The sequence below is a fragment of the Chelonia mydas genome, chromosome 7, assembly GCF_015237465.2.
Source record: "Chelonia mydas isolate rCheMyd1 chromosome 7, rCheMyd1.pri.v2, whole genome shotgun sequence".
Lineage (NCBI taxonomy): Eukaryota > Metazoa > Chordata > Testudines > Cheloniidae > Chelonia > Chelonia mydas.
This window is the reverse complement of record NC_057853.1, coordinates 41,037,475-41,052,717: the sequence shown is the minus strand read 5'-3', so window position 1 is coordinate 41,052,717 and position 15,243 is coordinate 41,037,475. Positions and strand designations below refer to the sequence as shown.

General features: G+C 43.3%; 1 protein-coding gene across 3 annotated transcripts in view; it reads right to left on the bottom strand.

Moving 5' to 3' along the window:
- The window catches only part of PFKFB4 (6-phosphofructo-2-kinase/fructose-2,6-biphosphatase 4), a 91,031-nt gene extending 81,817 nt beyond the window's left edge, over positions 1 to 9,214 (bottom strand). Inside the window, exon 1 of one of the 3 annotated variants that reach the window (XM_043550510.1) lies at positions 8,829 to 9,214. In XM_043550510.1, coding sequence (XP_043406445.1) covers positions 8,829 to 8,892 — 64 coding nt within the window. In that variant the 5' untranslated portion in view covers positions 8,893 to 9,214. The remainder of the gene's footprint in view (positions 1 to 8,828) is intronic. The other 2 variants (XM_043550514.1, XM_043550513.1) reach the window with 2 other exon arrangements.
- Between the last annotated feature and the right edge of the window lie 6,029 nt (positions 9,215 to 15,243).

The following is a 15,243-nucleotide window of genomic DNA, read 5'->3' as shown; positions in this document are numbered from 1 at the left end:
GGAGAGATTCAGAAGGGGAGAGACATGACCAAAACAGAAGCAAGGAGGAGGACTTTTGCATGGACTGAAAATGATAATATGGGCTTTAAGGATGCTAGAAAGACTAGAACATGGGCCTAAGAATATGCTGGTGGGTGCAGGAAAAAGAACATGAGGAGGAGGAACAAGATGCAGGACATGGACATGGCCTGGGTGTGTGGAGCAAGCTAGAGGGAAGAATAACCCCCAGATGGGCGGATCGAATGCCAGAGAGAAGGAAGCAGAGTAGGGAGGATTTAGGAAGGAAGATAATATGTCTGAAACCAAACTCCTGAAGTTAAATCTGATGATGGGACATGCAAAAAAAGATGCTGAAGAGACAGAGCAAGATGCAGGACTGGATGGAAGGAGACAGACCAGGGTGGACTGTAAATCTGGGAGTCATTAGCATAGAATGAAAGTTGAAGCCATGTGAATGGATTTGATAGCCAGGAGATAAGATGTAAAGAGAACAGAAGGGGGACAAAGTCAAACAATGAGACAGTAGAGTAAGAAAGAGAGGATTGTATCATAAAAGCCCAATGACAGACTATCAAGGAGGAGAGGATGACTGACAGTGCAAAATGCAGTACGGAGAAGTGAAGGATAACAATGGAGCATACGTTTTTGTGAGAGCAGTTTCAGCAAGAGCAGGCTTCCTTGGAGATAATGGAAACCAAATCGGAAGGGATCCAAGACAGACTTGGAGGAAGAGAAACTGAGGTACACACTATATTCAATAAAGAAGAGGAAGGAGATGGAGAGGCAGGTGATGTCAAAGGAAGGGTGTTAGAAGGTAGAGTATACCATGACATATTGGTATTGTATGGGGAAGGAGCCAGAGGACAGTAAGAAGTTGAGGAAAGCAGTGAGCCTGGGACAATGGAAGTACAGAAGTATGAAAGGATCCAATCACTGGGATAGGTGATGATCAGTTCTAAGATCTTAGGTGCATACCTGTAGACTATTCTTGATGTAGAGCAAATATCATGTGTGCCCCCAAGAAGCTCAGACAGAAAGATGGCTTCTGTTTTCAAGGCTGACATTTTGTAGTCTGTTTCTTAGTTATTTTAATAATAGGTAAGCCATGAAAGAAAAGTCACAGGGAAAGTAACATGAGTGGGCTTCTGTGGACATATTTTGGAAAAAATAAGCAATCTATTCACATAGGAATAAGAAGTTCAAAAACGCTTATATTAAAAACACAGAAGTAGAAAACCATTTCTACAGAACCCCTGTCTAAAATCAGTAATTTCTGAAGAGAAGTTAAACTAATCTGAATTTAGAGAAGTGTAATGCTAACATGTATATTATGTTAACACCTAGTTCACAAGGAACAAGTATGACTGGACAGACAGCTGCTGATATGCCATGATCTGATATGGAATCTTGTTCCCATGGCCTTTAGGGTAGATTTTTCATCTTCCTGCATTTTGCAAGCGTGACTAGATAGTTTGTGGGCTGAGTATCTTCAAGAACAAAAACGGAGGTGGTGAATAAGTTTAATGAGGACAGATAATAAAATTACAACATCCAAAATAATCTAATTTATCAAACACAGATAAATAACATGAGCAATAACATGAGCAAAGAGAGCTGTGATAAATGCAAGCATTTACCCAATGAGATACTTGCATTAAAAAATAAACCTAAAACCAAAAAAAATTAGACAAAGGATTTTACTGGTAGTAATATCCCTGCATTTTTCTTGCTATTATTACTGAAGACATTTTTGTTTGAATAGATTTAGTCCTAGGAACCACATTTTCATTTTGCTTCTCCTGTTACAGAGGTCATAACCTTGCATGCCTCTATGGAACATGGAATGGACTGCAATATCACAAGTTATAATACACAAACACAAGGCAAGATAGAACAGCAGACCTATATGGCTCAGGTGACAAAGAAATGAGGAAGACAGTATTCTGGAAACAGTAGACGAACCATTATTTAATGCTATAATTAGAACAAGTTATTTTTGATGGTACGTTATTCAAGCAGAATGGAAAATGGTAGCTCGCTCACACACACACACCTGGTATAAAAGACTGCACTAACTCTACATAGGCTCCTTTGAGAACCCCAGCCTAAGAGGGTTAAGTGTCCATTATCCAATCTCAGCCACAGTGATTCTGACTACCCAAGAATGATGCTTATGTACAATATACACACACATACACTAGATGAGCATTTGCACCACTATGTGTAAATTGTCATAGGCTCATTGACTTCAAATTAACGGGCCTACAACAATTCACACAACCTTAAGATCTGCCCTAGTTTGTTTATATATACGCACATTACACACACACACCAGGTTCACAGTGTTGATGTCAGCTATGTGCTTTTCAAATAACTGGCTCCTTTCAATGAAACATGAGTTTATTGGGATGTTATTTAAATTTTCCTTCTCCAATACAAGAGAGGAAGTGTTTCTCAGCTGTATGAACAGCCACACTGCTCTACAGTGAAAAATGGGCACAGATGTGGGTCAGGGTAACTGCAAGTGCAAACAGGAATATTTCACTCAGACAGAGATGCGTTGCTATATTTTTCACCAGCCTGGTTCTCACGGGACTGCTCTTACAGGCCCACTTGGAACTTTTTAATTGAGAAAGGTCATGAACCCCTGTAAAACTCCCCATTGTCTTGGGAAGATTTGTTTCACACTAATGATGGAAAAACTGCAAACGCTCTTCTACTTTTTTTGTTTTCAAACAACACAGAAGAAAAATGCCATGAAATTCTCTGACTTCAAGGAATGGAAAGGACAAAAATCAGGATTCCCATGAACTACAAACTTAACATGTTTTACACTAACTAAGTCTTCAGGGAAATCTGACCATGAGAGAATTTAAGAGGAAGAGCGAGACAGTCCTAAATCCAAATATCATGTTGGGCAATGATAATTGATGGAAGTATATTTCAAGCCTATTAAAATCCTCCAATCATTTGAGCTCAATAGAGAATTAGTATGTAAGAAGAGTTCATGTACCATATGGAAGCTTGGCTTTAGCAACTAAAAATACATCACCACAAATATTCCATGTCTTGTGTCTTACACCTGATTTGAGCTACACATTCATAGACTGTATGTAATCCGCAGGAGGGCAGGAATTCTCTCATTACCTGATGGAAGTTAACCTGAACTAACTATCTAGACTACATCCCAGACCAAATCATTCCTGATGCAACTCAAATGAAATCAATGGAGTTACGTCAGTGATTAACCTAAACACAAAGTTTGTGATCATCTGCAAGCAGACACTGGCTCCAGCGAAACCGAAGGCCCGATCCCACTACATATTTTAACCCATTTCCAAGGAAAGTAATACCACTTTTAAAACAACTAATACGGCTGTGTCCACAGTATGCATCTCTAAATTGCTTTTCAATGACATTACAGAACTACGTACAAACACTGCAAGAAATTAGTAGCTAGCATCTGCTGTAACTATTTTAGTTACAAGAAGAGTTATGCATACTCAATTGTTGGGTTTCCCATGTAATCTGAAAATTTATTATGCCAACTATATAAGCAAAGAACAGTTACTTTCCAGAGTAGGAAATTAAGTGAAATGTATGATACTGTATCGTGAGTATGGAAAAAAATTTATCTTGAAAACAGTTTTTTAGAAATGGGTCAGCTAGCTAAACAGTCAGCTATCTAATGAGACCAGGAAATGGGAACCTGAGAAACCAGTCTAAAAACACCTCTTTTATGTACTACAGTTACATATGAAATGCCTGATCACCACACAAGGGCTTAGCATTTGTCTCTAGAAGAGTCAGGACGCTGTGTTGTCATCTCAACTGTATGATTCACCTGTAGCACCAAAAACTGAATACAGCTGTGCATATAACATAAAATTAAAAGCTGCTAACAAAAAATACAATATATTCCATGGGGGAAGCCATGTGGCATTCTTCCTACTGTGTAAATACAAACTAACAACATGAGAAAAACCACTTTAACCATCACACAATCCTATATGCTCCAGAAAACATCTGAACGGGTTCCTGGAAGAGTACTATGGAGGTTCTAGCAGCCATGTTAGAACAGCTTAGTACAGTTATGCAATTGAAACCATGTTAAAAAGTGTTCTCTAAAACAGTTACCATTTGTGTTTAGCATGCATAAGGCCTGCTAAGTTTGTAAAGGTTTTGATACTAATTTCAGTTTGCTGATTCAGATGCTTGGTCCTTTGAATTACTGAAGATATTATCAGGCGTTATTTTGAAACTTCTTAACTCAGACAGGGCTAATGGACTTAGCTGAAATTAAAACTCAAAGTCTGTCAATATTGGTGTTCCAGGACATGTGTAATTTGTAACTATAGAATTTGCAATACATTTGCCACCAAAAAAAATGAAATTAATTTCTTATTTTAGTATGATACACATTTACAAGCAAATCATGTTAAATTTTGTACAAGTTACTTCACTTTAAAAAAACAGCCACATATATCAGTTAAGGTACATACATATTCAATTACAAAAAAGTGATTAATATTCATCTGACTATGTATTTAACCAAATTTTAGTACGTGACAGAGACATTTAGGCCCAGGTTCTTGTAGGTGCCCAGAAACAACAATAGCACACCAACCAGGCAAAATGTCACCAAAGATTATCTGCAACTAGGCCCATGCACAGTCTACTCCTACTTTTTAAGAAGTTCACAATCTTCAAGAATAACATTATGATTTCCTTATGTTATAGGCTATTATATGGTGCTTATCACAGTAATATCCCAGCACTTCACAGAAATGGGCTAAAAACAAAATGTGAAAATGGCTAGTCTATTTTCATTGGCCAAATTGATGAAGGGTCCTGTTACACAACAAGCCCAACCAGCAGACTCTCAGAGTTTTAATTCCCCCAAGGGATAGTGAGACAACTATTATGTCTGTTCACTTTTATAAGTGTTTGTTACAATAATTTATCTGAAATGGGAAAAATTTTGTGATGAAAACAAAAGAAAAAATGAATGTCAGATTTGCCCCTTTTATTTCTTTAATCATATTTTCTTTTCATAATTTTTGATCTTTTCACAAGCAGCCTGTGAATTCTCCTAAGAAGCACTGAGTCATAGAGTTTAAGGCCAGAAGGGACCACCAGATCATCTAGTCTGACCTCCAGAACATCACACCACCACCACCACCACGCACCCACACACTAAACCCAACAACTGAAATTAGGCCAAAGTATTACAGTGCACAGGAGACTAAACTATTGTGCACCACAGGCAGAAAACAATAATGACCACAATGCACCAGTATCTGTGGCTCCCATAATAGCAGGGAAATGATTGAGTCCTTCCTGATCCCAGCAGATGGTCGGTGGAAACCCTAAACTATGAGCTTCTAGGAACACACGACAAGCCAGAAGTGAGCCCCAGAGGGGCCGAGCGCTGCTCCCTACCATCACAAGCAACCCCATCATAGAATCATACTCATATTTCCAGGTCTGAAAGCACAGGCTCACATTAGATTCCTCAATTGAAATCTCTCTTTTTCCCCCCCCACAAGTATCAAAATGAGGACCCTCCCATAGATGAAAATTGAAATACTCAAAAACAAACAAAAAAAAGAGTCCGAACTTTACAACCTCTTGATTTCTAAAAAGGGGAACAGAGTCAGCAGACAAAATGTTTTATTTTCATCCTGACCACAGAAGAGAAAAAAATACACACACACACACTATTACATATGGAAAATTTAAATCCCAAACAAACAGTAAATGTCAAAAGCAAGCCTTCACTGAAATATTAGTAAGTGGTTAGATACACACTTTTATTGCTTTGCCGACAATTACTGAATTACTTCAAGGTATTAATTCTGAAGTGGTCTTAGATTTATTATAAATAAATATAGGACCTGAGTCTTCAAACAGTTACACACATGACTAACTATCACTCCATGATTAGTCTTATTTGAGCATATGCCTCTTTACAGGATTGAGGCCTTATACAAATTGTGTGAATAAATAAATGCAGTAATAACTTTGTTTACATTAAATCAGTCATTTTAATTGCAGCTATAATCAAGGTAGCATCTAACAACCGAGTAAGACCACATTTGCAAATTTTTAGTGGAAAAAAATTGGAACTTCTCAATAGTATATTGAATTGTGATTTGAAGCTCGATAATCATTATTATTAAATTTCATTTTACATAATCATAGCACTGTAAAAACAAGTGATCATACCATGGGATGGATACCTCTCAAATTACCCTAATTTTGTCCCACACTAACTTGCTGTTATCTAGTATTTAATGCAAATTGTTCACATGCAATACACATGCAAAGAGCTAAAAACAAGGGTCACAGAAAATGTTTATATTAAAAAAGCATGAGTCTTTCATGACTATATTTCCTGCATTGTTATAATATCTACCTAGATCTTTACACCACCCTTATTATTAGGATATACAATCTCCTTGGGTCCCTCATTTGGGGTTGATGTCCAGTTAGGCCTTAACAGGTTGAGAATGATACAGGTGAACTGTCTATACTATTCAAATCTGTTCTCACCCTTCAATCAAAGTAAAAGATGATTTTCTGGGGTATCTATGACACACTTTTACTTAAAAAGGCTTAATCAGTTGGGCTGATTCATTGAACCAGCATTCAAAAAGTTCAGTATCTTTTAGAAAAATTACATTTCTGGGGCACCTTTCATTCTGAATTGTTACTCAAAATACTTTATCAATACACTCAGCACTTAATGCATTAGTGAACTTCAGCCCTTTCTGGGGAAGACCACCACCTAGTAGCACTACATAACTGTTTAAGACAGAAAATTAAGAACAGCTTCTTTTTGTAAGAGTAGGAAAATACAAAAGATAACAGTTGCCTTCCTAAGAATTTACCAGAACACTGCGGTTAACAACCTGCCCTTGGCAAAATGTTTATAGTGACCACAAGTAAACATTTCATTCCAAAGATCTCACCTCCAGCAGCAAAACGCCCCAGTAGGGAAACAATATTAAGAACTAGTTTAGAACAAGTCACAGACTCTGGTATTCTAATACATTTATGTACATCATGCTTTTTTCCCCCACTTCACAATCTCTCCTCAGGCTGCTGGCACCCTGACTTGCTCCAGTTCTCCCAGGGTAAGCCACAGTTTCCATCTCCCATCTGACTACCTGTTGTGGTATCTGGGTCATAATTTCCCTTCAAACATCAAGCCTAACACCAGCCCTTGGATGACTGCATGGAGAGCGAAGAACCTGAAAATACTTTAAAAATTGATAGCCTATTTACATGTTTTTACCAAGCTCAACAACACCCCCATCTTGACAGGTTCCTTAGGCATTACAACAGAAACACCACATATTGGAGAATTAATTGCTGATTTTAAAAAGATACCAATGACTATAAGTTTGACGTTCCGTAGTTTGGCTTTGTATTTAGCTTGCTTATATTCCAAGAGAGTGTGTGTATTTCTTTCCCCCCTTTTTATCAAGGAGTTCTCCCAGCCCCCAAAAAACAGGGACGGGCAGGGGAATGGAAATGGGTCTGGGTCATCTCCAATAGCATTTCAGGTGCTACTCTTCACCACGGTGCCACTTCATTCATATCCTGTGGTCTCTAGGTGCTATGCCATGAGGAATGGACTTCACTTCATGGGTAAATTCAATTGCTGTACCCTCCCAAGGGATGCTAGAGATGAGGCAACCCTCCCTCTCCCTCCCAGACAGGGGTTCTCAAACTGGGGGTCGGGACCACTCAGGGGGGTTGTGAGGTTATTACATGGGGGGGGAGGGGTCACGAGCTGTCAACCTCCACCCCAAAGCCCACTTTGCCTCCAGCATTTATAATGGTGTTAAATACATAAAAAGTGTTTTTAATTTATAAGGAGGTCTGCACTCAGAGGCTTGCTATGTGAAAGGGGTCACCAGTAAAAAAAAGTTTGAGTGCCACTACTCCAAGGGACAAAGCTTGAGAGGACAAAGGCAGATTGCCAGCTTGTACCCCAGAGGCACTGACCTATGTCCTCCCAGAACCCCAAGCTGACCGAGGAACTAGCTCAGCCCTGACTCAGGAGGAAGAAGGATCCCTACTGAATCACTAGCACCACTTCCTCCTATAGCACCTGGGGCTCGAGGGTGGAAAGGGCCTGACTTCACGAATCGGTGACCCATCTCAGCCAAGCCCCCGTGACAGCAGCACACGGCAGACGGGAACCAAAGCAGCAGCTCCGGACTTGCCCCTCCCCCCAGTGAGGTGCCTGGTAAACAAACAGCAGCCTCGGCGGCGGGGAGAAGCTGCTCAAGCCAAGGCACCGCTAGGGAAAGGAGCCAGAGAAGGGAAGGGGAGCGTCCCACGCCTCAGGGAGCTCCCCCGCGAGCTCTGGCAACTGCAGGAGCCCTAACGCCGCAGGGAAGAGAGCAGTTCCCCGCCCCACAGGGCAGGGGGGGGGCTCTCCAACCTGGGAAGGCGGCGGCTCCCCCCGCGCAAGGGGCGAGGGAGGGAAGCGGCTCCGCACTCCAAGGGCGCAGGGGGAGCGCCACAGCGCAGGCAGGAGAGAAAGGGGGAAGCTCTTCACGCCAGCAGCACCCAGGGCAAGCGCCAGCCCCAGTCCGGCTCCGGAGCCCCCGGGCGCTGATGCATGAGCGGGGGACCGGGCGAGGCCGAGTCAGGGGCACCCAGGCAGGAACCGAGCAGCCGGGCCGGGGGAGGAGAAACGCCTCCACAGCCGCCCGCGGGGGCGGGGTGCAGTGAGTCCTGCCCTCCGGCAGTGTGTGTACGTGAGCGCAGCCGGGCCCCTTCCCTTGGGACGCTGCTGCCGCCGCCCTCACCTTTCCGATCCCGCCTCTGCGGCCGCCCCTGACAGCCGCCGCTGCTGCACCTGAAGACCGACATCTGCGCCCGGGCGGGGAGGCAGCCGCGTCCCCTTCTGCAAGCTGCGCCAGGCAAGAGGGCGCCCAGACCCGCTCACCGGGCTCGGCGGCGTCCGAGGGGCGCCCAGACCCACCGCGCTGGCTGGCTGGAAGGAGCAGGGTCCGGGGGCGCCCAGTCCCGCTCACTGCGCCGGGCTGAGGTGAAGGAGACGGGTCGGTAACGCAGCCGGGCGCGGCGGCATCCCGCTGAGGGCGCAGAGCCCTGGAGAGGGTCCCCCAGCGCTGGAAGCGGGTGTGCGCTCCCGCTGCACAGGGCACCGGCCGTTCCCGCAACGCCGGCACGGTGATTGGAGAGGCTGGGCAGGAGGGGTGGGGAAGGAGGCGGAGGGATGATATAATAATAACCAGCGCAGCGCTCAGTCCTTCCGAGGGATCCCAAAGCGCTTCATAGGCAGGAGCAAGAAAGGACCACCAGTAGGGGACTAGGAGCCAGGACGGTCAGATTCCATCCCCAGCTCTTAAATATAGTACAGTATACTTATCTAGGGCAGAGGTGTTTGGGGAGCCTTAAATGTTTTACACACTGGATCAACTGGAGACCCTCGAATAAGTGTGAATCAAAATATACAAATTAGAGGCAGGCATCATTCTCTTACCATCACGCCCAAACTACCCAACCTCAGCTCCTAGGGCTACCCCCAAAATATCCCAAAGATCATTGTCACCTGGGGCACAGTACCTCTGAACATGATATTGAGTAGAGGGAGTCTGCATCATCTCCAGGCAGCTCAGAAAGGGACAGTTCTTATATGGGTGAGACCCACTTGTCTCCAGGCTCATCACTGCAACTAGGGGCTATTTTGTGCTCCTACAGCCAGAGACATACACATATATGAAGGCCAGAGAGGGAACCGGAGAAGGATGGTATCACCCAAGAGGAAGATGGCTAGCTTTTCCATTTCTAAAGTGAGCATCCCCAACAAGGGGTAGTTGGAAGGATCAGAGTTTGGGAGCGACTGAGTTCTCTCCTACCCAGACACACTACTGCCTCTTTTTAAGCAATGGTCAGCCCCACCCCCTTCCTGAAACATCTCATCCTGTCTATTCTTAGGCACAAGTATGCAAGGCATGGGGACAAGTTTATTAATAAACAGTCTGCCCAGCTAAGGGCCCATCCAAGCTGATTCTGCAGGACTACATTAATGCTGATTTGCAACAGTGGCTCAAGGCCCACTAGAGAAAGGGGCACACTGTGTATTAGTAGCTCTCAGGCAATCTTCCCCTGTTGATGCAGCAGAGGGAACATGAGGCACAAGTTGGATTCAGGCTTTATATTACCCTGTCAGCTGCACTCCATACACCACTGATAAAAGCACATGGGCCCTACCTATGCACATGTTCCCTCTGCTAGTAGCCCAGCAGTAGTTCAAAGGAGACTTTCTGAAAAGTACTAGTGTAAAGAAGACTAGCGTAAAGATATGTCCACTATTTCTCTAAAGCGGGAGGAGGAATTCTGATATCTGGGTGTTGGGAAATATTCCAAGCAGTAGTTCTACTGTGCCTCACCAATTTGAACAAACCAGAGTGATAAATATTAAGTCACTTCTTTTAATGCTACCTACTGGGAGGTGCTCAGATACCATGCTGATGAAAGCACTACAAGAACCCAACTAGAAAAATCACCACAAAAAACAGCATCTATTTAAGTTTCTTGTGCTTCAGTTAACTTATCTCCAACCACAGTGATAATATCACTGTATCTGTCATGTGCTATGACATTAATAGATCACATTGGAAGAAGGATATTTCACGAGAGAGCTTACTTGAAATAAATTATTACAGATGTTTGGTTACATTCACAGAGGTTCATAAATAGACTACACACGTTTACGTTGTCACTAGTGTGTAAAGTGAGACTGCCTGGAAAGAGAGACATTAGTTCACACTTATTGCATCTTTCACACAAATTAAAAAAGGTAGTTACTGACCATTTGGCAAACACTGGGCCTGATCTCCCTCCGATGGAAGTCACTGGCACATGAAAAAGGAGTAAAATAAAGCCATCTTTAAATGGGAGCAGGAGTAGACCATTTAACCTTTTCACATTCCTTCACATAAGAACATATCATTATCCCAGTTTTACAGAGGAGGAAAACAAAGCACAGTGAGATTTGGATCTGGTCATATAGAAAATTACTGCCAGAATTTGGAGGAGAATGCAGAATTTACTCTCCGTCCAATGCTCTGAAATATTATCTGGACGCTTATTTCATGAAAGGGGAAAGCACTTTGCAGAAAACCACTTCAGGCCCTCTCTAGCTAATCAGCTGCAACAAAGGCCTTGTCTTCACTACAAGCAATAGCTCGAGTTAGTATGCTTGAATGGCTATACCTCAACACAACCACTAAAGTTATGTAGCGATTTGATGAGCAGCACAGTGACTCGATTAGCTGCTGAGGAGTTGTTGTACCTGTCTGTTGCATCCCCACTGCATTACTGGCTGGAACATTAGCATCACTCATGCTTCGACCTGACCCACCCCCACCTCCAGCTATTTGGAGTTTAAAGCACCACTTAACTCAATCTACACATGTGTGTGTAGATGGGAATCAGGTTAGAAATAGCACTTGTTACAACTTGAGCTATTTGTACTGTGAATACACACCCTCCATCACTAACAACCTACAGACCCAAACTGAAGATAAAAGAATGTTTAAATCTCCCTTACCTGTTTCAAGCATGGTTCTGTGACACAAGGACCTTTTGATGCCAACTGGCAGAGGGCACAGGGCTCCATAAGGGTTACAGGGATCCCCTGGGTATGGTATTTACATATTAGTTTACCAAAAAGTGTCATGTAAGGTCTCCACTGAAAGCCTGTGTCACACTGGTCATTATCATCTCTGCAAAGTGTATGTGCAGATACTACATAAAGAGATAGAATCAGAACTGGAAGGGACCTCGAGAGGCCATCTAGTACAGACCCCTGCACTTGTGGCAGGACTAATCATCTAGACCATTCCTGACAGGTGTTTATCTAACCTTCTCTTAAAAATCTCCAATGATGGATATATATATATATATATATATATATATATAGGAAAGTATGTTCTTAAAGCTTTATAGTTAAAGGCAGGTTCCACCATATAGGAGGGCCATTGTGTCTTATAATGGAAGTTTATCTGCATACTGAGTTATGCACTGATTTGATTAGCAACAATGTTAATGAGATTGTGGGGAGCTCAGGAGAAGAAATTAACTGGAAGAGGTGAAGAGCAGAAGAGGGAATCCTATGTACAGGTGAAGAACAAAGGACTGGTCTAAAATAGCTAAGGGTGTAGAAAGACACTCTGCATCCTGTGAAGACAAACCGCCAGCAGGCTTGGTCTCATGAAAGGAGGGTTCCAGCCTAAGTTCTCTCTAGGCTGAGTGGCCGCCCTGCCACGCAGCAGGCTATAAAGGGCTGCACAGGCATGCAGCCACAGGGGCTTGGAGAGGAGAGAGGTAGGGGATGGGCAGGGAGGGGAGCAAGTTGGGGCATGCAGGGCCGCTGGCGGGGAGAGGCGCCTCTCCCCCAGAGCTGCTGCCAGTGGGGAGAGGCGCCTCTTCCCATGGCCCCAGCCCCAGGCTGCTGCAGTGAGAGAGGGCTGGGAGGAGTCCTCCCCTCTGCAGCCCTGGGGCAGCCTGCACCCCAAACCCCTCATCCCTGGCCCCACCCCAGAGCCCTTACCCCCAGGCAAAACCCCCACACCAACCCTCTACCCCAGTCCTGAGCCCCCTCTTGTACCCCTCATCTCCAGCCCCACCCCAGAGCCCTCACTCCCAGCCAGACCCCTCACCTCCACACCCCAGCCCTGAGCCCTCTCCCACACTCCAAACCCCTCAGCCCCACCCCATCACCTCCATATTGGTGCATGTAACAAAATTAATTCTGCACCTGGATGTAAAAAATTAGAGGGAACATTGGTCTCATCCATTCTGGTTGAAAAATACTGTGAGAAGGACTTTGAGTAAGCTAGCAGTACCTTATTTAACAAGAGGGCATCATGTTAGTTACATTTACGACTTAGAGTGTGTTGTTTTATTTGTAACCATTTGTTTCCATTAATCCTACTTGTGTCTTCACAAATTTCCATTCTTTGTTAAATAAACTGAAGAACATAAGAATGGCCATATTGGTGAGACCAGTGGTCCATCTAGGCCAGTATCTTGTTTTCCGATAGTGGCCAGTGTCAGATATTTCAGAGGGAATGAACAGAACAGAGCAATTTTGAGCCATCTATCCCTTGTAGTTCACTCCCAGGTTTTGGCAGCTAGAAGTCTGGGGACACCCAGGGCATGAGGTTGAATCTCTGACCATCTTGGCTAAGTGCCATTGATGGACCTATCCTCCATGAACTTATCTAATTTTTTTTTAACCCAGTTATACTTTTGACATTCACAACTTCTAATAACAAGGTCCTTCCTTATGTTTGTTTTAAGCCTGTTGCCTGTTAAATTCACTGGGTGATTACTGATTCTTGTGTATGTGAAGGGAGTAAATTATATTTCCCTATTCACTTTCTCCACACCATTCATTATTTTATAGACCTCTATCACACCTTCCTTTAGATGTTTCTTTTCTTAGCTGAAAGTATATAAATGAGACTTTCCAGCACATAGAGTGGTGCCATCCCCAGTTTGACTGCCTCTGTGCTGTTGAGGAGAATGAAAGTCTCAGGGAAGAACAACAAATTGGAGCAGAGGGAAAAGATCCCATAGTTGGGATCTTCTTCCAGATGATGTCATGGTATCCTCTTGCACTGAGGATGCCACTCCAGCGGGGGGAACCTCAGTTATTAGGAAGAGACAGGAAATAGTAATGGGGGATTCAGTTATTAGCAATAGAGAAAGCTGAGTTTGTGATGACCAGGAGAACTGCATAGTGAATTACCTATCAGGTGCAAAGGTTGCAGACCTCTCAAGACAGGCTTATGTGCAGTGCTGGGGAACAGGCACTGGTTGTGGTACACATAGGTACCAATGACAGAGAAAGGCAGGAGACAGGCACTGGAGGCCAAATTTAGGCTGTTAAGTAAAAGATTGAAGTCCAGGTAGCATTCTCTGAAATACTTCCAATTCCACATTCAGGGCCACTTAGACAGGCAGAGCTTCGGAGTCTCAATGCATGGAGCAGGCAATGGTGTAGGGAGGAGGAGTTTAGGATTATTAGGAACTAGGGAACCTTTTAGGAAAAGAAGAGGCTATACAGGAAAGATGGGCTCCACCTAAACCAAAGTGGAACTGGATTGCTGGAATGTAAAATTTAAAAAGTTGTAGGGGAGTTTTTAAACTAACAGCTGGGGAAAAGCCAACAGGTGCAGAAGAGGACACAGTTCAGACAGACGTCCCTTAGGGGAGGATCTAATAACAGGGATTCCCTTTATCCTAGGGCTTGTCTATACTTACAGCACTTCAGCTGCTTTGCTGTAGCGATTAGTGAAGATACTACCTATGCTGCTGGAGAGCTTGCAGCCTTGAGACGCAGTAGCTATGTTGATGGGAGAAGTTTATTTTCCATACTCCTGAAGACTGTAGATATACCATCATAAGTTTGTAGCGTACACCAGGACCAAGTAAAGAGGAGAGGACAGAAGCTGATAAAGTAAAGGTAAGAACTGAAGAGAAAAAGTCATCTGAAGACTCCCATTCAATTACATCATATAATGGCAGACATTTAAAAAGTGACAAATTTTATAAGTGTTTGTGTACAAAGGCTAGAAGTCTAAATACTAAGATGGGTAAACTTGAGTGCCTGGTATTAAATGTGGCTATTGCCGTAATAGGCATCACAGAAACTTGGTGGAATGATAATCAATGGGACACAATACAAGGTACAAAATATACAGGAATGACAGAGTAGGTCACAGTGGTGGGAGAGTGGCACTATATATGAAAGAAAGCATAGAGTCAAATATAGTCAAAATCTTAAAATCGTAAAAATCACTGTACCACAGAATCTCTATAGATAGAAATTCCAAGTGTGAATAATAATAATATAGTAGTAGGAATATACTACCAACCAGCTGACGGAGGATGGTGATTGTGAAACGCTTCAGGAAATTGAAGGGGCTATAAAAATAAAAAACTCAAAACTAAGGGAGATTTCAACTATCTCCATATTGACTGCGTACATCACCTCAGGATGGGCTGCAGAAATAGTGTTTATAGACACCATAAATGACTGCTTCTTGGAGCAGTTAGTCCTGGAACCGGGGAGAAGCAATTCTTGATTTAGTCTTAAGTGGAGCATAGGGTGTGCTCCAAATGGTGAATATAGTTGAACATCTCAGTAATAGTGACCATAATAAAATTAAATTTAACATCCTTGGG